The sequence below is a fragment of the Canis lupus genome, chromosome 27 (assembly GCF_011100685.1).
Source record: "Canis lupus familiaris isolate Mischka breed German Shepherd chromosome 27, alternate assembly UU_Cfam_GSD_1.0, whole genome shotgun sequence".
Lineage (NCBI taxonomy): Eukaryota > Metazoa > Chordata > Mammalia > Carnivora > Canidae > Canis > Canis lupus.
In genome coordinates, this window is record NC_049248.1 from 17498238 (window position 1) to 17520836 (window position 22599).

At 34.6% G+C, this 22599-nt stretch overlaps 1 protein-coding gene across 8 annotated transcripts in view; it reads left to right on the forward strand.

Moving 5' to 3' along the window:
- PIK3C2G (phosphatidylinositol-4-phosphate 3-kinase catalytic subunit type 2 gamma) overlaps positions 1-22599 on the forward strand; it is a 365888-nt gene that overhangs the window by 151400 nt on the left and 191889 nt on the right. For all 8 annotated transcript variants that reach the window (XR_005379904.1, XR_005379905.1, XM_038576933.1 and 5 more), the window contains 2 exons: positions 3967-4060; positions 7271-7365. Coding sequence is in view for 6 of the 8 variants with exons in the window: in XM_038576933.1 (XP_038432861.1) it covers positions 3967-4060; positions 7271-7365 (189 nt within the window). In the remaining 2 variants the exon portion in view is untranslated. The remainder of the gene's footprint in view (positions 1-3966; positions 4061-7270; positions 7366-22599) is intronic.

Below are 22599 nucleotides of genomic sequence, written 5' to 3' on the forward strand. Positions count from 1 at the left end.
TTAAGTCAACCAAAAAAACATAATACTTGTTCTTTTACACATGATGTTTATTCTTAAAGAGACTTATGATTTGGAGCTTTTTGCTAGGGCTGGTAACGAACTTGCACTTGTTCATATATATTCATAATTAGTTAAATGAGCCTTTTTAAAAATCATTACATTTTAGTAACTAATGAAACTTTCAAATAGAAAGTTTGAAAAACTTTAAAAATTAAGCTTAAAAGAGAAAACTAAAATCATCCATGAAATTTCCACTTGATTATTTGGTATTAAGATTTTTATTTTTCTCATCTTTTTATCAAGCTTATGGAGAATTATGCAGAATTTTAAATGGTATTATACTTCATATATTTTTCATAACATTTTCCCATAATTAAATATTCTTTTAATATTTGAGACTGCATGTATTCTATTATATGGTTATAGCTTGTTTAACTTTTATTTTGGACATTTATGTTATTTCTAATTACATATATCCTCACGCATATCTCTGATTATCTTCTTAGATCTTCCCAAAAGATCAAAGAATAATCAAGTTTTAAAGATTTTTTTAAAAAATACATGGTGCTATATATTGCCATAATGTATGAAGGGACACATTTCCCAGTAGCTTCTCTAGCACTGCCAACATCTCTCTTAATGTGGCCAACTCTTCCTAAAATAATCAAATGAAAGTTATATTTGGATATGCATTACTGTTGTTAGCTCTTAGTCACATCCCAGGATGTCATGTGGTTAGTCTCTTAGCAATTTCTCTTCCAATTTCTTCCTAACTTCATGCTAGAGTAGTGAATAAAAAGATACATTCCTTCCCATTAACATGTCAAAGTATTCTTCCCAGCATTTTCACATATTAATACAAATATATGATTTTTATTTGGGTCTGTACAGATGTAACTAGTGTTTATTCTCCTATTTCTGGAAGAGTCTGAAAAAAATACATCTTTCTTTTTCATTACCTTCGGATTTGTTTTTCTCTCACCCTTTTGACTGAGAGGAAACAAATTTTAAAAACATAGGACTTATGTAAGTGGTATTTTTGAGTTAAATCTATTGCTACCAATGTAAATTATCTCAGAGGACAGCAAAAAATAAAATGGGCTCAATAATATGATTTTTCTCATTATTATCATCACGATCAATGCATTTTTATTAATGACCCACTATTTACAGAGCATGGTGCTAAATCCTAAGAACTACAAAAAAAAGGGAATAGAAGAATTCTTATCTTCCATTGATTTATTCACTAGCTGAGGAATGATGGCACATATATAAAAAAAGATAAATTCTAATAAACACTAGCATATCCTAACTGTCCAATGGAATCAGCCAGTCAATGCTCTTGGAGTTCAGAGAAGAGATTAGTAAAGATTAGGATAGTCATCTTTAAGAGGATTTGAGCCACATTTTGAAGGAGAACTAGAACTTTAAGAAGAAAAGAGAAACTGTTCCAAGTAGGGGGGTTACAGTGTTGCCAAAGGTGACAATGCACAAGACATTTTCAGGGTAAAAATAACCAGTGAGCCAAAGCAGTTTATGCAGTATTACAATACTTCAGGGAAATTTATAAAGTATTATTACTATGAAAAATGTTAGTACCAGCATGAGATCATTGTGGCCCAGACTAGCTAGTTGCAGAAGAAACTAAAAACAGCCATTATGCTAGAGTACCATTAGGATAAAAAAGCCAACCAAACTTGGCAACTGATTAGGTATAAACATAAGAGACTACTAGGAACATATTATTCAGCTGTGCTTGTATCAGGGATTCAGAATGAATGAGCCTACTCTCAACTGAGTATGTACTGCAGAAGGCCACTGAGAAGGCTGTGATTAAACTCTATGGGGGGGGGGGGCTACCAAGTAACTGGAATAGCTTCCCAGGGAAATCAGTCCTTGACTTTTGACTTTAAAGATGAATTGAATTTTGCCAGATGGGAAAGGGGGGTGGGAGGAGTTCAATGAAGAGGGCAAAAGAGGGGGGGAAATATGACTCAAAATTTTAGACCTACATGATTGGAGAAAGATAACACAGACCATAAGAGAAAAGTCTAGCAATATAGATGTTTTAAGTGGGAAAATATTTCATTTGAGACATTCTGCAAACATATATGTAGAGCCTATTCACCAATCTGCTGGCATCTGGGACGCATCCATGAACAAAACAGGCAAAAATAATTCTGCTTTAATGGAGTTTATGTTCCAATATTTGGAAATAAATACATAATTAGAGATATAGTGTTCACCAAAGAGTTTCGTTTCATTGGGATGTTTCTATTTTTCTTCTTCTGTTTTCATTCATATCAGTAAGATAAAATAAGCACAAAAGAAAGCATGGATGACTAGTATCTGACTTAAGTCATCACTTCAGCAGCAAAATGCTCCAAGTAAGTATTCCTTCTAAGACTTCAGACTGTCCTCAAATTGACCTTGATGTCTACAGGCCCCAGACAAATGGTTTAGTAATTGAGAGCAGTAAATTAGAATCAATCACATTTAGTTAGGAGAAAGTAGTCTCAGTGTGCTAAGACAAGCTGACCTTCTAGCTTTGCATTTTTATTGCACCCTGTCTGCTCTCCACCTGCACTTGACGCTATGCTGGTATCTTCTGACCTTAGCAGTACTTTAGGACATGTGTCTGGACTACAGTTCTCACTAGGTCTTACTGCTAGATCATTCAAAGGGAGAAAATTATTGGAAAAGTATTTGCAGGTCAGAAATATGGTTTCGAGTGACTAACCGTGGAAGTGAAATTTTTGTTGCAATTAGAATGCTCACTTTAATTTAAGAAAAAATATGTAAAATATTATATTTAAGCATTGCATTTCAAACTGCTATCAAGGACAGTTGAGAGATACTAAGTAATACCAGTTTTCCTTGACACTGTAACTGCATTACGGTAACTGCATTAGTATTCATTTCACCCTTCAGTAACATGATATGCTGAAGAGACTGGACATTAAAGATTTTAAAGTTTCCTGACCTCCATAATATTGGGGGCCAATCTTTAGAGCTGTCACCTGATTGGTTGAAAATACTCATTTTGTTTCCATGCAAAAGGATTTTTGACTTTTGTTTATTTACTTCCTTGTTTTTCAATCAGTTACTATAAGTAGTTCCTTATATCAATTTTTTTTTCTGAAAACTTGCTTATTTAAAATTAATTGTTCTTACCAAAGCCCCAGGTATATCTAATCATGTCAAAGCAGTATGTCAAAAGCATGTCAAAACAGTATGGTGCCAAAAGTTATCTCTAGGCACTTCCCAGAAGCTCGGGGATAATTGAATCTAATTCTTCTGATGAAACAAGATGATGGCAGCCTGAGGAACCCATCTGAGGATTAATTGTTTTGGGGATAGATATTCAAATGCTAAATACTTTCATAAATTTAGTTCAGTAACAAACATTTATTAATTGTCTAATGGGTGCTAAATCTTACAACAGACATGCAGTCCAGAAATGAATAAGGCACAGTTACCCTCAAGCCCTTCATATCCTAGTAAGGTTTAGTCTTATTAAATAATTTTTATTAGATTTCTGGTTTTTCATTAGAGCTGCCAAAACTCATTTAAATATATTATCTCCCATTTTTAATCATATAAATCATCAGGTCTCCAGCTGGTAATAACTTACTTAACAAATGCATGGCTAAATAATAAGCAAAGATTTTCATGCACTTTAGAAAATATTTTAGATATCATACAATCCTTTATAGACAAGGAAGCTGGCAGTTTCTGACTTAAACTCAAGTTTCCAAAATCTAGTTGAAAAGGCTTTTTATTGCAGTTTACATGAGAGTACGGAATGTGGGAAAATAATTAATTTGATGCTAATAATCATCTTAATTGATTGTGAGATTATGATATTAACTTATGTGCTGTGGGTACAATTCATCCTCTCCTGAAATTTTTCATGGATTATTCCATTCCATTAATAGCTTGATAGATATATTTACTTTGTATTAGTTTTCCAGATCAAGAAATACGTAAAGTGGCAGTTCGACAATTAGACAACCTCTTGAATGATGAACTACTGGAATATCTCCCACAGCTAGTTCAGGTAAGAACAGCAGAGTTGCCAAAGGATTCTCGGATTTTAACTAATAATCCTCTAAAAAGAGTTTCCAATAAGTCAACAGTAAACTATAGCTCATGTGTCAACATGGGTAACATAGACATTCTTTAGCCCAAACTGGTAGTTACAAAAAAGGTCTATAAAAGCTGAAATAGACAGTTAAAAAAAAAAAAAAAAAAGCCAACAAAATAAAACCTTCACTTATTAGGGAGAAAAATAGAGATACTGGTGATAAAATATTTTCATCTAACTATGTAGAACAATTAAAAGTTAATCGAATGTTATAGAGAAAATAGTATTTTGCTAGGACAGCTCCTCGTATGTATTTTTTGCCTTTCCCTTAGAACATTCTGACATTGATCATAAATCTATAAAGTGGTTTTTTTATAAGATAATACCTGAATTCTGCCAATAAATACTGCTTTTTAGTCACAACATTAATTATCACAATTTTGAAGTAATTTTAGAAAATCATATAAATTTATATAGAAATATGAGCAAAAACTGATTTAGTCTGAATATTTTGTAATATAAATATTTGAAAAATAAACAATTATGCATCTTGCATATGACCATATAAATGACTGAATATTCAAACTACAAATAATATTTTTTCCTAAATTGATTATGTAATGAAGGCTGAATAGGTAGTTCTAGTATAGTGGTCTTTATGTTTTTCGTTTTATTTCTTAACTGCAGTGTTTTCTTATCTGAAAGATCAGGTTGTAATTACAAGCTATTTTAAATGTCAAGTGCCTCAGTTTTTGAACATTGAGAACTTTTTTTTTTTAAGATTCTATTTATTTGAGAGAGAGAGCACAAGTAGGGTGGAGGGAGAAGAGTTAGAGGGACAAGCAGACTCCCTGCTGAGCAGGGAACCCAACACGGGGCTTGATCCTAGGACCCTGAGATCATGATCTGAGCTAAAGTCAGCTACTTAACCACTTAGCCAACTGAGCTATCCAGGTGCCCTGAGGACTAGTTGGGGGGAACCCCTATCAATGACTGGAATACCATATTGCTTTGCATATGGAATATGCACTTCTCTGAAGGACTCCAAAAGCGAAAGCTGGTTCAGAAATAGCTATACCGTATAGGTACTTTTACCAATTTTTATCATTGTGATTTTTCTATACTTGCCAGAATAGTGTAGTAGAAGTAAAAATAAATCAAACTTGTAGGAACACTGTTCATCTCATGGTTCATGAGTATTGGCAGCATGCTCTAACTAACCCAAATTAAAAAATTAAGTTATTACAAAACTTTATACATATTAAACCCAATTGGAAATAGCAGTCTGGAATAAATAAGCAATACAGTTGGCACCAGGAATATCACTGAGAGCCACATACCTGCAAATCCAAATTCATATGACAAGGTGCATACAGAATTCAACATAGCAAATCCACAGAAGTAAAATTAAGAAGTGCTACAACTACTCTCTAATTAAAAATGAAGATTATAAATGTTTTGAGATGGAAAGAAATGACTCAAAAATAAATAAAACTGGGAAGAATTTTCAAAACATTTATTATAGAATTTGCCCTTAAATTTCCATGGTCTCCCCTGACTTTAAAGCTTTAAACACATAAAAACTTTTGAAACACATAAAAAATCTACCTTACTGCTATTTTCTTGAAATATGTTATTTTGGTATGTATTATATTGTTAGAATTATGCAAGCTATATTAAATAAATAAGACAGGACTCTAAGACCATAACAAAAACAGAACATATTGTTCATAGCCAGAAAGTAATTAAGATCCAGATCCAGAGGTTACAGCAACCACAGGTCAACACCCTGTGGGTAGGTTCCAAAAACAGTTCCTAATAATGCAATGTGAGCCAGAAATATTGCCTGCCTCCCAGATGGTGAAGTAGGATTTAGGGGGAAATTGTACCAGAGCACAGAGTGATGCAGGGAATTTGGAAACAAGTGAAGCAATTTAAGAGCAACAAGTAGTTATTCAAGAAGAAATAATAGGTAAATCTAAAAAGAAAGCTAAAAAGACCAGCACGGAAGTAAATTCTAAGACATCTCTCTTGCTCATGTGCTCATATGATATGCTATTAGGGCATAAACACAACTTATGACCTAGTTAGCCCAGTATTAGCAAGTAAGTGAAAACAAGCCATGGTTGCAGTTTAAGACAACATACATTATGGTTTTTATACATTCATACAACATCAAGAGTTTATGCAAATTTGCTGAAATTATCTTTGGCACTCTTGTACCTTAGGAATTCATAAACTTTCCCATCCTTGAGTATGGTCCTCATATTGAGGTATTTCTTCAGTGTGTATGTGAATGCGTGTTGTGCCCACTTTTGTCTACTATCTGCTGTGGTATAAAACCTGGCTTAAACTCTGGGGGGGGAGGGGGCCTGTGTGTGTGACTTAAATGGTTATTGAGCAACTAAAGATAGAAGCTTTGCTTCTTAAACAGGGATGGAAATTTTTTTGAAGAGAGCCTGGTTTTCATTTTTAAACATATTCAGATTTCTGGGATGATGATGGAGCCCAGGTATGCTTGCTGACAGTGAAGCCCCTGCAGAGTACAGGGGGAGGTTTGATTTATGTCCATAAGGATATTAGTGGCTGCCATTGCTGTCTGTATTTTCCATGAGGTTGGGTACCTAGAAAATCTTAAAGAGCTGTTCATAGTGGAGATGAGGGAAAGGATTTGGAGAGGGGTGGTGAGTTAGGGTGGCAATAATCAGCTTTGAAACCTCTAAGTAAAGTTTCAAGTTCTGCCAGTTAATACTGATATATAAATTGATGATTTCAGTTAAGGCTTTGAACGTGCATTAATCTTATTTCCAAAAGAGGAGAAATATCTACTGTTTAATAATGTCCTTTTTTATATCTAGGACACTAATCCTGATATTATGTATTTTTGTGTGTGCCAAGATTCTCCTCCTAGGCATGGTTGAACTCACCAACCATCTGCTCTTATTTATTATTCCTATGATATTAAAGTATAAATAATAAAGAGACTACACAAATCCAAATTAATGATGTGTGTGTGCTTTGTTATTATATACCAGCTAATAAGGTTATCAGATATAATATTAACATTTTGTTAAAATGTTTATGCTGTTTTCCTTTGTCTTTTCATAAGCTACTTAAGCCCCTTTGTATTTTGCTAGAATTTTGTTACTGAGAAGAGTAAAGTAATTATATCTCTTACTTCAGGCTGTCAAGTTTGAATGGAACCTTGAAAGTCCTCTGGTCCAACTCCTATTGCACCGTTCATTGCAAAGCATCCAGATTGCCCATCGTCTTTACTGGTAAGATTAACTAAAATAGGATGGGATGCCTTTTTTTTATTGTCATCTTCTCGCTATGGGGCAGCTTTAGAAGAAGCAGGAGATTTCCTACCTTGTATTTGATATAAACCTCCACTTAAAATTCAGCCAAATCCAAGTCTTTGTTAAGGTTATTTTAATTTATGAGTATAATTTAACTGTCTTCATCTTCAAAGTCTTCCTTTTGTACAGTTGCTGCTGCTTAAATCCAATCAGAGTTTTATGTCCAGATGATACCTTTCCTATAGTTATATTATTTTTTTAAAAGAGAGCGAGAGAGTGCATATGCTCACATATGAATGGCAATATCTACTAGCTTCAATTGCTAGTGAAGAACTTTAATTAACAGGAAAAAAAAAGTCAGTCTCTTTTTTGAGTATGTTTTTCTGCTTCAAGAAATATGAGTAATGTTTCTTCCCATGAAAATAACTCAAGCATTTCATAGCAAGGTAGATATACAAGGAATTGTTAGGCACCAGTGTTTGTTTTGATGTTCATTTTCATTTCAAATGCCTAATATAAAGAGCAGAATATTTTCCTCTACCATGTTGGTGTAAGAAGACATCAGACACATGACTAGCACTGGGCCCTTCACTGAATGGGCTCTTTCATCAAGCTCTGAATGAGGACTTCTTCTCCTTAGTTTTTCAATCTGCTACCTTGCTGAGGGAACTTAAGTGGATACACCTGGTGGTCTGCTCTCACAGTAAAACTAGAAGTTACCAGGGCCCAGTTGTACACATGCAGACTTGTGACAGAAGGGGGCAGAAGAGGGCTTCTCAAACAGTCTATCAGGCTTGATGCCAAAGGAGAGCTGTGGAGGCTAAAGCAATTTCAGGAGATTGACCTAATCAGGTATTAGGCAATTGATATCACTGGTAAAGTCAAAACTGGACTGGAGAGAGAATGTAAGCAGAAGTCAGGGATTAACGTAAATCAAGAATTGAGGCCCAAAGAACAAGTTGTTGCAGCAGTATACGCCGGTCCTGAATGATGTAAGGCAATGGTATTTATGGCACAGCCTTTCCAAGATGGCATTGGTATTAAAGGATCTAATCCTATGAGCTTTAGTAAGCCACTCATAAAATTGAGATGATGCAAAATCTGCCCATGCATTTTCTACACATTCTATCCTAAAATTTTCTTATGTAGAATTTTGGGGCAATTTCTCAAATCAGGGACTACTCTAAATAAAGCAAGATAATGTGAAAATTTTGCATTATGTGATTTGAGGTCACACATGTCCCTCTCATCCTTTTTGTTTTGTTTTGTTTTGTTTTTTTGCTTTTTTGAAAGAGAACTTTTTGTTATTTTTATGTATAGAAAATTCAACAGTGTCCCCTCAGCCCAGTTTGGTGGCCAGTTCTTTAGCCTTTGCCTTCTTCAGCTTGGTGATGTGAGCCACTGACTTCAGATCCAGGTGTTGCTTCCCCAATGGAAGTGGATCTCATCATATCTGTCATTATAATTGGTCCCAATGGGTCTCACCAGCTTAGCCAGAGTTCCTTTGTCTTCCAAGTTAACCTGTGTAAAGGCAACAATGGCACAGGTCTTCCTGTGGACCAGATGCCCAGCCTGGCATACTTTCTCCTAAATATGCCTCACCTGATGCCTGAAATTCTGTCATCAGTGAATCAGAACTTTAGGTTAAGTGTTGCTTTCTCCCAGAATATTTTTTCTAATGTGGAAATATATATATTCAGAACATAATGCTTATGATGAATTAGATGATCATTTGCATATCTATGTGACAAACATTGAGATACTAGACACTGTTGAACTATTGAGGAGAAATAGAATAGTCCTCACCTAAACAACAGCTAGCATCCAGGCAGCAGGAAAGAGCCCACTGGCTATGCAAAGGAGAAAACTGACAACAAATCCTGTCCACTTTACAATGATCCACCCCAAATATAACTACAAGGTAGAGGGGCGAGGCTGGTCATCAAATAGATAAATACGCCTAACATGCACTCCCAATATGCCATAGTTATGCACAGATGAAGGTGTACAAATGAATACACAAAGGAGGTAAATGCTCTCTCCACTTTGAGATCTGAAACACTCTCTAAAGAAAGAGTAAAGAGCTGTACTTCAGGGAGTTATCACAGTGTAACAGAGCATGCATAATACAGAATCAATAGAAGGTTTAAAGCCTCAATCCTTTACCTTCTAGAATCATTACATTATTACTCACCTTTTACCTTTACAATATAACGAGTAATAAATTATTGCTTCACTCTTTTATAAAGGAAAGATATGTTTCGCTGTCATTTGATATTGATCTCTTATAATCATCTTTCTTGTTATTGTTCTCAGAAAAGCATACATAAGATAAAATCCCTACAATAAGCGATTTGCTATCAGTAGCTATTCTCTAATTCAACCAACCTGAAAAAAGTGATGGATATTTTTAAGGAATTTTACATTTTATGCAATAACCTGTAAAATCTATTAGTTTTCTAGTTTAAGGCACATAGGGGAACAGCTAGGTTTTTTTCTGTTTTATTTCTATTTTATGTAATAAGGATTTTATATAGTTCTTTTCATAAAAGTATTTTTAAACAATGCATTTTATATTATTTTATATTGTTTGTATTATTACTTTTATTAAAAATACATGAAATACACTTTTATTAAATAGAATCTTACAATCTCATACAAAGTTTTACCTCAAACTGATTCAAAAGCCAGGAACAAAACTCCACCTTAATTTATCCCTAATTTAAATTATTTCCTCTTCAAATTCCTCTATTTTGTTAAAAAAATTAAACAGTTATAAATATGAACATTTTGTGCATACATACTGACCTCAAATGTTGGAACTTGTACCAGATCTGGCCTTTGGAAACTAAACTTTCTAATCCACTCTCCAGCAATTTTTCATTACAACAGCCACATGCAATTATATCACCGCTTCCTTAGATAGGAATCTGATGTTCCTATAATAAGATCAGTCTTCTGTCATAGTTTATGCTAGATATTTGGGCAAAGGCCTTGAAAAACAGCATTATACTGCTTAATTTTCATTGTTTCTCAGTCAGACTACTTTATTTTAGCCCAGACTACTTTACTTTAGCCCTTCAACAAAAAGGAAATCTATTCTTCCTTAATATGACCTTAATCTTAGTAATTATCTTTGTCTTTTAATAATATTTGAATTTGGCTTCCAAAATAAACAAACTAATAAATACCCATATACTAATAAATACCCATATAGTTACCCATATAGTCTTAGGAATCAACTGCTATAGCATTTTCTTTTTCACCCAGAAAGGGATTTCAACAAGTTAAGTGATTCATCCAATGACAGTCATTTAGCTAGCTAAAGAATTGAGATTAAAATATTTTTTTCATGACAGCTCATGCCCAATTCAGGTCTCTTTCCAATTCAACACCTACTTTTAAGTAAGTACAACTTGAAGAATTCATAAAATTTTTGTTTTTCTATCAATAATAAGAAACTAATTCAAGTACACTAATGTGGTGGCTTTTCCTTAACGCGAATGCAAAACTAACGAGGAAACAGTATCCCAAATTGAGATCTTTATATCTAATACTCAAAGTTTTTGCCATTAGGTGTTGGCATAACCCACAAGTTCTGTCAATTATAATATTAATTAATAGGCATGTGTAAGAAGTTCCAAAAAAATTGCGTACTTGAAGGAGTTTTGAAGAGAAGAGTGGGTTTTTCTTAGAATTTTTCTTTTGTAGCTTCTGATTCGTACCTAAAACACTAAATTTGTTCTCTTAGTTTTACTATCAAACCATGAGTGATAAGAAAACAATTCCTAAGTAATTTGTTTAGTAGACTAGGTTTGTATTATCTTTTAATACTTATTATATAAAACCAAGACTTTATATTATATAAAACCAAGACTCAGTTTTCTCCAAAACACTATTTAATTAAGCCAGCAATATGCTAATGAAATTCAAGTCAACCCATTTCATGAAGTTAAATGAGTTAGAAAATAAATTCCTGTAGTCCCGGCCAGAACTTGGCAACAATAAAAATGTAAGCAAAATCCATCTTTGGTTCCCTTCTAAGTGAAAATACCCAGGAAGCAATTGGATACAGAAACCTAAAGAACAGAAGAAACATCTGGACTGGTAACAGAATGGGAATGTATCAGCATATTGATGGTACTTGCCAGGCTTCCATCTTATTTTTAAAAAGAGAGAAAACCAGAGCATCATGTCAAAAGTATTTTTGGATGCCAGGTCTAGAAGGAGCACATACCACTTTTGCCTACATTCTGTAGGTCAAAAGTCAGTAACAAGACCCCATCTACATGCAAGGGAAAATAGGAAAGAGGAGCAGGTATATATCTATATACAGAAGCAAAATGCTGTTTGATCTGGTAAATCCACAGCAGTGTCTGCCACAGAGGTAAAGCAGTGTAAATGACTCAAGAAATTTGACCATCAAGTTGCAGAGAAAGAGGACATGGAAGGAAAACCAGTACCCACTCTCACATATATTAGTTGACTTTCTTTTTAAAGGCTAATATTGATCTCAATAGACAAAAAAAGACTATTGCCTAACTACTTGAATAGAGTCATTTTGGCAGATACCCTTTAAAAATGTCTTTTGTCTAACAATTCTGTAAGTATGTCCAAGAGATTTAACTTATATGTATATTTTTAAACTGTTTTACCTAGATGGCTCATTATTAAGTTATTTATGTAGCTATGGTGGACAACTGGTATCTCGTCCCAAGAGGTCCAAAACTGAATTAAATATCTCTACCCTCTCCTTAATTCTCTCTCCTTTTTTTTTTTTTTTTTAAGGATTTTATTTACTTGAGAGAGATTGAGCCAGAGAGAGAGAGAGAAAATAAGTAGGGAGGGGCAGAGTGAGAAGGAGAAGCAGACTCCCCACTGAGCAGGGAGCCCAAACTGGAGCTTGATTCTGGGACTTCAGGATCATGACCTGAGCTGAAGGTAGACACAACTGAGCCACCCAGGGGCGCCTCTCCTTCTCTTTCAATCCTTGCCCTCACCATGTCTAAACCTCCTTTTTTATATGCAATATCCTGGTTAACTGCCACTACCAAGATATCCAACACAGAAAATCTGGAAAGCATTATTCTTACCCAACAACCTTCCTCATTCAATCAGTCCTTCAGACCTGACCAATGTTTCTCATAAATATGTCTTAAATTTGTCCCTTTTCTATTTCCAGGGCTAGCACCTTACTTCAAGCCTTCAGTATTTCCTACTTGGATGATTACAACAGCTTTCTATTTTTTTTTTTTATTTTTGTTGTGTTTTGTTGTTGTTGTTTTCACTTCATTTCTTACCTACCTTCAGCCCATACATCCTCCACACTGCTCTTGATATAATCTTTATGTAATACAATTTGATCCCTAACTCGTAAAGTAGGTTTTAGTTCCAAGGTAACCCCCAGCTGGCTAGCAAATTCCACAACTCCAATCAGCTCTTTTTTGTGGATAGAGTATAAAATTTTTAGATGTTGAAAAAAAATCAATTCTCCCTTAATATGACCTTGCAATAGATTTTTATGATTTCAACTATACCTGCTTCCCATCTCCATTGTGTGTAACTTTCCACATCCAAACATACTGTTTTCTATTCTCAAGTAGTTATTCAAATTTCTAGAGATCTTTGATGCCCTGATGGCTTTGTACATCATATTTCTGTCTTCTTGAAATGCAGTTGCCGTGTTGTTTGCACAGAGTCCTTTAGGACCCAGTTCAAAATTTTTCCTCTTTGAAGATGTCTCAGCCCTTGTACACACTGCTGATACAGTTCTTAGCATATTACATAATTTGTTTACTTCACTATTTACCTTTTCCTTAACATTCTTCGGGCTGTAAGTAATGAAAATTCTGATTTAACTGTCTTAGATTATATGAAAAATAATCTCACGTAACAAGAAGTCCATTAGTAAAGTGGTTCCAGAGGTTTGTTTTTTTTTTTTTTTAATAGCAGCTCACCAATTTTCTCATAAACCCAGTTTCTGTGCATCTTTTTGCTCTGCTATCCTCAGTGTGTTTACTTACTCTTAGTCCAGTTTACATCATGGTTACAAGGAGACTGCCACATGTTCTATCACATTCATACATATGACACCATGTAGCAAAAGAAAAGGGACTGATCCTTCTTCAACAAGAAAAATTTTCTTATAAACTTCATTAGAATGATAAGATAACTTCCTTTATCATTTGTCAGAATTGGGTCTTGTATTATCCTGAGCCAATCACCTGATCAGATGGCAATTACGTGAACTGACTTACTTAATTGGCTTAGAATGGTTAGAATATACCCCTAAACTGGTCATCTTCCCTGAAGCTTTTGATATCTTAACAAAATCTGATTCTTTCTTCAGTTGTGAAGGGGAGACTAGATTTAGTTATAGATAAAACCCTATGTCCCCTTTCTAGATTGTGAGGCCCTCTCTTAATCATCCATCCTTAACACAGAACATTGCAGCTAGCACATATAATTAGTATTCAATAAATAAATACCTGTTGAATTAATTAAAATAATTATACCACATACATTTATACTGCCTATAGGTTAACTTATCTTGACTATTGTACTTAAAACAGCAGACAATCAAGTCATATTATACTGAACAAGCCATATTATACTGAAGTCATTACATTAAATATATAAGTTCCCATTGGTACTCTAATAATCACTTTTACTTTTAAAAAAAATAGAACTCCCTAGCTCTCTGCAATCAGGGAAAGTTGAGTTAAATGACTTGCAGATAAATATGATTCTCTGGAATAAAAGTTTTTGAAGAGCTATCAGTTGTTATCAGTGATTGGGTCTACAGAATGAGGTGCTTAAACTTAACTCTGCTGTTTCTTAAAACCCTGATTAAAAATAAAAGGCTATAGAGGTGCCCTGGTGGCTCAGTTTGTTAAGCGTCTGACTTCAGGTTAGGTCATGATCTCAAGGACCTGGGATTGCGCTCCACATTGAGTTCCATGCTCAGTGGTGAGTTAGCTTGTCCCTCTGCATCTCCCCCTGCTTATCCTCTCTCTTTCAAAAAATAAATAAACAAAATCTTTTTTAAAAAATGAATAAAAGACTGTACCTAGTAATTTGACAAGAATTGTTTTATGGGGAAATCTTAAGTAATAGTAAGCAGCTACTTACTATCTTTTAAAATATAATTTTCTAAGGAATGCCTGCATGGCTCAGTAGTTGAGTGTCTGCCTTCGGCTCCGGGTGTGATCCTGGGGTCCCGGGATCAAGTCCCACATCGAGCTCCTTGCATGGAGCCTGCTTCTCCCTCTACCTGTGTCTCTGCTTCTCTCTCTCTCTCTCTCTCTCTCTGTCTCATGAATAAATAAATAAAATCCTTAAAAAAATCTCTATTTTAAAATATAATTTTCTATGTTAAAACTAGGAGTTTTGGGGAATTACTGAGCAGTTTCTGATTTTTGCTGGCTCCTATCCTATTTTTTTGGTTGTTTAGATTTGTTTGTTTTGGACTGTGAAGATTGACACTTTTTTAAAAGATATTTATTTATTTATTTATTTATTCATTCATTCATTCATTCATTCATTCATTCATTCATGAGAGACACAGAGAAAGAGGCAGAGAAAGAGGCAGAGGGGGAAGCAGGCTCCTCCCAGTGAGCCTGATGTGGGACTCGATCCCTGAACCCCCCAGGATCATGACCTGAGCTAAAGGCAGACAACTCAACAACTGTGCCACCCAGGCTCTCAGAAGATTGATAAGTAAGTCCTTTATTTTCAGGCTCAAATTTACTTTCTCTGTTTGCCCATCAAAACATCACTCTTTGAAAAGGTTGAATGGAGGTTTTTCTTGCTTTTGTTCTAACTCAGTTTTCTATTTCATTTGTATTACTGTAGTTACAATAGAAAGTTACTTTGCTATTCTTTAAAGAACTTCATATGTGTTGCTTTTATTGCAGCAAAATCCAGCCTTGGATTTCAAATCAAATACTTGTCATGTTTAATAACTCAGAATTCTTGTTTTTGTTTTGGCATGTGTGATTCAGTTTTGACCAATGACAAGTGAACAGCTTGCACAAATAATTCTAGTCTTTTCTAGAGTTGACAGTCTGCCTGAAACACTAACCACTCTTGACAGATATGCCACATAATTGTCTCTTGCTTGGGTTTAGTCATCTGAAATTGTTAAAGGGAAGAGCCCTATTGTACATGTCACTTTCCTTTTTAAATTAGGCCATTGTACACTTAATGTTTTCTAGGTTGTTATAAATGTCCTTAATTTACCAAAAGGGTGGAACTTTTATTATTTTCTTCCAAGTAAAATTTATTCACTCTTAGAGAGACTGCTGCAAACTGTTGACATGAATTGATTGATGATTCTGAAAATCTCACAAGACTTAATCTAGAGCTTCAGTAATTAAATGTTGTGGGAATAATTGCACAAGTAGACCAGTGGACTTCAGTGAGCAGATAACAGGGAAGTGCATAAGTATATTAAGGAAAAGAATATTATGTTAATCATCCATTCTTTTATTCATCTGTTCTCTAAGTTTTTATTTAGTGCCTATTATATACATAATTTATAGCTCTTTAAGAAAGGGATAGAAAATATAAACAAATGATTGCACATTTCTCTTTTCTCTTTCTTCTACCCAGGATTCTCTTTTCTCTTTCCTCTACCCAGGATTCTTAGCAGTGATTATCTCGAAGAAGTCATTTGTTGTTTCTGAACATACACTACAGTTAGGACCAGTTGGTATTCCAGCCTCTGGATAACACTATATCCACCAGTTTTGGTGTTTTATATGGAGGTAACTAGTGATACCAGCTATGACACATCAAGCTTTTTGGTTCTAGGTGGTTAACTTAAAATTTCTCAGCCTCCATTTTCTTATTTGTAAAAGTAGAATAAAATACTTACCAAAAGTACTTAGCATGAGACCTGACACCTATAGCTACTCAGTACATTCACATTGAATAAACCAATAATTGGAAGAATTGAAATTTTTTTGAAGGATAAGTGACATAAAATTATGCAATATGCCTTGTACTGCTCCTAGCCTTAACAAATATTTCTTCTTATCTTCTTTTTTTAATCAAATGATAACACTTCATTTGTTGGAGTATAGTTTAGGAACATTTTAATTAGCACTCCCAACTGAAGTATGTTATCAGATAAGTGGGCATAAATCTACAATTCTGTGATCTAATTCGTGCACATTTTGTCTAAGTGTAAATGGGAAAACCATGTAATTGGGAAAAGTTCTGGAACACTTCTAGTATTTCTCACCATCCCACATCTTGCCACTATTCTGGACAGTTTCATTTCTACTTGGATGATTCAGCTAAAAAAATGCCTCAAGATCTCTTCACATCCTATTTTACCAATAAATTTTAGCTTGTTCACACTTCAGCAACCACTTTCCTTGGCTACATATTAAATCTTTTCATCACTAGGAATAGCTCTTTATCCAAAGTTTTAAACTCAGAAATATAATATATTAGCCCTATCACATTTTGACTTTATTGTGTATACTAAACCTGGAGTTCACTGCCAGTAGACACTTGACTCCTAATGTCTGTCTTTCTTGAGAATCATGCAGCCACACAGACTATGACTTACTTTCCTAGCAATTTTCTTAACTATTGATTTACATATCTGTTAATTTCTTCTGTCTCCCTCTGTATCTACCAAGTCACTTATAAAATGTCTCATGAGTTAGTACTACCCTCTCCATCTCCACTAAACTCTTAACTCAGGACATTCTGATTTCCTGATTAATACTACTATTGTTTATTATTTCATCTACCCAATTCAATGGTTTTGCAATGCTCATAAGATAAAGACCAGGGGTGCCTGGGTGGCTCAGTTGGTTAAGCATCTGTTTTCAGCTCAGGTCATGATATTAGGGTTTTGGGATGAAGGCCTGCTCCAGGCTCCCTGCTCAGCAGGGAATCTGCTTCTCCCTCTCCTCCCCAGCACTTGTTCTCTCTCTCTCTCTCTCTCTAGTAACGAAAATCTTTTAAAACCTAAAAAATAAAAATACATTTAAAAATTTAAAAACATAAAGATCAAATTCGTTACTCTTGTTCTATATAGAATATCCAACAAAATAAATTTTATTACCAGTGTCAGAAAAACTTATATTTCTCCGAAGCAACCAGTTTGTTTTCAACATATGAAAATGTTGGTTTTCTTAACTTGCAGGGTAATAAGTACCAGTTTAGGGTCTAGGGTTTACCTGAATGCAAACCCTGATTCTGCTATTTACTTTCCACAAGGTACTTAGCTTTTTAAAATTTTTTAAAAGTTTTTATTTTATTAATTTGAGAGAGAGAGAGACAGAGACAGAGAGAGAGAGCAGAAGCAGGGAGAGTGGCAGGCAGAGGGAGAGGAAGAAGCAGGCTCCCTGCTGAGCAGGAAGCCCAATGTGGGGTTCAATCCCAGGACCCTGAGATCATGACCAGAGCCGAAGGCAGACGCTTAACTAACTGAGCCACCCAAACACTCCAGTACTTAACTTTTATAAGACCAATTTTTGTCAGTCATTTAAAAGAAGATAATAGGGATGCCTGGGTGGCTGAGCGGTTGAGCATCTGTCTTCGGCTCAGGGCGTGATCTCCCCTGGGTCAGGGATAGAGTCCCACATCAGGCTCCCTGACAGGAGCCTGCTTCTCCCTCTGCCTATGTCTGCCTCTCTCTCTGTATCTCTCATGAATAAACAAATAAAATATTTTTTTAAAAAGAAGATAATAATAATATTCACTTTCACAGCATCGTTTTGAGAATTTGGGACCATAGAGTTGGACAGCCTTATGACACAGAATCCAACCAGGTGTCAGGCTTGCAGTTGCAAGTTGTGGTCCTATCTCATAGGAAGAATTTATTCATTTAACAAATGTTATTAAGCACCTTCCATGAGTAAAATCATGTTGTGGTCTTCAAGGATACAGCAATGGATAAAACATACAAAAATCCCTACCCTTCTTTATATAGCTTTTTTTTTTAAGATTTTATTTATTTATGCATAAGAGACACAGAAAGAGAGGCAGAGACACAGGCAGAGGGAGAAGCAGGCTCCACGCAGGGAGCCTGACGTGGGACTTGATCTTGGGACTCCAGGATCATGGCCCGGGAAGAAGGCAGGAGCTAAACTGCTGAGCCACCCAGGGATCCCCCCCTTATATAGCTTTTAAGAGAAATAAGATATATATTCATAAGATATTGATAAAAGCTAGGGAGAAAAATGAAACAATTAAGATATATAAGGAATATGAGGGTTAAGGAAGTGTAATTTTAAGATGGAGTAGCAAGGAATGGCCTTATTAAAATGGTGGCATTAAGAAAAAGGCCTCAATGAAGTAAGAGAATGAATGGCTAGGTGTCTAAGGAAGAGAATATGAGGAAGAGGAAATAGCATATGCAAGGCACTGAGGTATGTTAGAGAGAAAGCAGTGTAGCTTTCTGAGCCTACAATGAGACCAGTATAACCTGAACAAGGGGAAAAATAATAGGAAATGAAGTCAGAGGGAAAGGGGGAAAGGTGAGGACAGGTTATATAAAAATTTCTATGCCATTATTAGAATATTGGCTTTAATTTGACTAAAACAGGAAGTCATTAGAAGGTTCTAGAAGATAAAAGACACGATTTGGTTTATATTTTAAAAGAATCACTCTGGCTGTTGTGTTAAGGATCAGTTGTGGCAGAAACAAGAAAATCAGTTAGGAGGCTAATGCAATAATCCAGATGAAAGAGTATAGTGGCTCAGATCAGGGTATAGTAGTAGAAGGAGTGAAAAATCATTATATTCTCGGTTTATTTATAAAGTGAACAGAATTGTATGATGGATTGGCTGAAGGGCATAAGAGAAACAATTAAATAATGATACCAAAATTGTTGCCTGAAAGGTTAGATTTTTAAGAGAGCATGTTCTAAGGGTAGGAAAAAAATATAGAGAGATCAAGTTGGACTATTAAAATCTGAAAGAACTACTGAACAGCTTTATCTGAACTAAACATAAAAATGAAGCAATCATCATATCAGTGAAAGATACAGTTTAAAGGTATAAGAGTAGGTGATACTGTGGAAGAGTCAAAACAGATACAAAGGCAAAGAAGTCCAAATATATGGTGGTAAAGCCAACATTTAAAAGCCAAAGAGATAAGGCAGAAACAAAAGAAGACTAAAAAGAAGGAGTTGGAGATGTAAAAGATGAACCAAATAAGTATTGAATCCTACAAGACTAAAGAAAGTATAAAAGCAAAAGTGATATGATTAATTGTGTCAAATGTTACTAATAGGTCAAGTAATTAGGGCAAGAATGTATGTGAATCAGAAATTCTCTTAAGTTTAGTGGTCACAGAGCCAGAAGGAAAGCCCTTTAAATACTTTAAGATTCAGAGAAATACAAGACTTATTTGAGTGACATAGCAGCATGCAGGAGGGTGGGGAGATAGGAGGGCAGGAATGAGGTCTGGAGACAGATATGAGGGGATATAGCAGAATGTTAATGTCAGTCTGAAAAATTATGCAATTTCTAATATGACTCTAAGGAACATGGGTTAAAAGATTCCCTCAGTTGGAAGGCATTGACCTAGAAAAACCAAAATAGGTCTCAACGGTCAGCATCCCACCCAGAAACCACTCTGGTGGCTAGGAAACCTAATCAAGCAGAGAAAACAACACAAAAATTGCTTAGAAAGGTATTTCGAAGATCATTTGGGATAGCATGTTTGCTTTTTTTAATGACAAAGCATTTTTATTTTTTTATTATAAATATGTTCAAACATCTATAAAAATAGAGAAGATAGTACCATGACCACATACCCCCTTATAGACACATACTGTCAACAAGTTTCAAACAATTATCAAAGTTTTGGTACATTTGAGAAAGTGTCATTTATTTCTTAGATTTATAATTAGGTACAGAAATATTTGAGAGAATTAAACTATAGTATTTATTATTATATTTGTATGTATGCTATCTTAGTTTTTTTTAATATTTAAGAGAATTTGGCCTTTAAAATAATAGATTAACCAAATAATTAAATAGGCTTGTGATTTTAAGTTGAAATGGCACTGCATTTATAAGTCATGTGAAATAGTTAAGTAAATAGTATATTGCATTTATATTTACAGTACTATGTACCACGTATAATAAAGAATTTTTTTCTGTCAGGACAGACCACTAAATAACTTAAAAAGATAGTTGAATATACTAAATTTATAAATGAAGTTCAAAATATTTAAGAGCATTAGAATTCTAACTGAGAAAACAGTAATTAAAGACCGTCCCTCCTTGAAAGCCATTTTTGAAATTTAGTACAATTATAGAGTATAAGATATATAAATTAAACTTAAAAGTTTAAGGAAATTTGTGTTTTTTAAATTTAAAAGTTAATAAAGTGAATGTTACTTTTTAAAGCCAAAATAATTTTTGAAATATCTTTTCTAGGCTCAAAGTGTTTAAAAACACCAGAAGACTAGTAGTGTTAAGAACAGTGGTTGGCACATAGTAAACATTCATTACATATCATTGCTTCCCTTTGGCTGCTTACATGCTTGGCGTCAAAAATTTAGCTGACCTCTAACACAACCTTGTAGAATGAATTCTGAATACTCACCTGTCTCCTGGGTTCGCCTTTCCAGTCTATACCTTCCCTTTACATCATTTCCATATTTAATTTAAATTTTATTTTTCTACATTGCATACATAAATAACAAATACATAAATAGAAAACCATATAAATCCTTCACATTTGGTTCCTCATTTGCATTTCAGCTTCATTTTTTACTGTCCCCTCAATACACTCATGGTCATACCATACCAACATCATACTTATCACTGCTAAGGCATGTGATATCCTGACTTTCACATCTTCCTGCTAGCTAAAGATACTAAAATACTCTTCTTCCCTTTTTTCCTGGGAAACTTCTTGGCATCTCTCAATACCCAGTTTAAATAGCTTCTCTAAAGCTTGTCCATTCTTTGCTAGAGTCAGTTAAGCCTTTCTCTGGATTGCCAACTTCTTGTTTATATTGCTTATCAAATTATTTGGGAATTAATTGTTTAAAATCTGTTCTCTTGGGGCAACTGGGTGGCTCAGTGGTTGAGCATTTGCTTTTGACTCAGGTGGTGATCCCAGGGTCCTAGGATGAGTCCCACATCAGGCTTCCTGCAGGGAGCCTGCTTCTCCCTCTGCCTATGTCTCTGCCTTTCTCTGTGTGTCTCTAATGAATAAATAAATATGAGCTTTAATAAATAATAAATAAACTCTTTCTCTTTCCTAAGCTCCTAACTTCCTTAAATTCTCCTACAATAATTTCTTTGAATAACTTTAGTCAAGAGTTAATAAATACAGAATATAATCAGCACCTTAATGCTTGATTTCTGTTATTACTTAGCATGAACTGCTATGTATTCTCATGTATGTGAATTGTTTCTCTCACTAACATAAATTACATGACTTAATTTGTCCTGGACTATCTGGGTTTTAGCATTCAGAGTCTCATATCCAAGGAAACCCGTTAGTTCTGGGCAGACTGGGACTGTTTTTCACCTTACACCACAATCATAAGGAGCATATATCCAGGACTTATATTCATGGTTTCTGGCACTGTGTTTCATATTTTATTGAAATTAATTCTTTTGGTCTGTAAAACAACTCTACCACTGGGTACTATTGTTATCCCTATCTTAAAGATAAGAAAATCAAGACATTAAGTAAGGTACACAAGGTCACAAAGCTGTTCGTGGAAGAATGAGAATTGAATTAGGCCATCTGACTCCAGAGTTCCCACTCTTAACAATTACACCATATTGCCTCTCACAGTTATGGATGTATTGTTATTAGCATTATGAACAACATTAGAGCACCAATACTTTCATCACGACTTGTCATGTGTCTGGTATGCACCAAATACTTAACAAATCATCTCCAAGTTGGGTTGCCAGATAAAATACAATACGTAGTTAAATTTGAATTTCAAATGAACAATGAATCATTTTAATGAATCATTTTTAGTATAAGTATATCCCATGTAATATTTAAGACATACTTAAGCTAAAAAATTGTTGTTTATCTTAAATTAAAATTTAACTGGGTGTCCTCTAGTTATTTGGTGAATCTGGCAATTGTATGGCTACCCGATAGGATAAAGTAAGGGTTATTATTATTATGCATGAGAAAAGCCTCTAAAAAGCTACATTGCTTGTTCAAGGATAAAAAACTTTGGGGTGGAGTCATAAGTATCT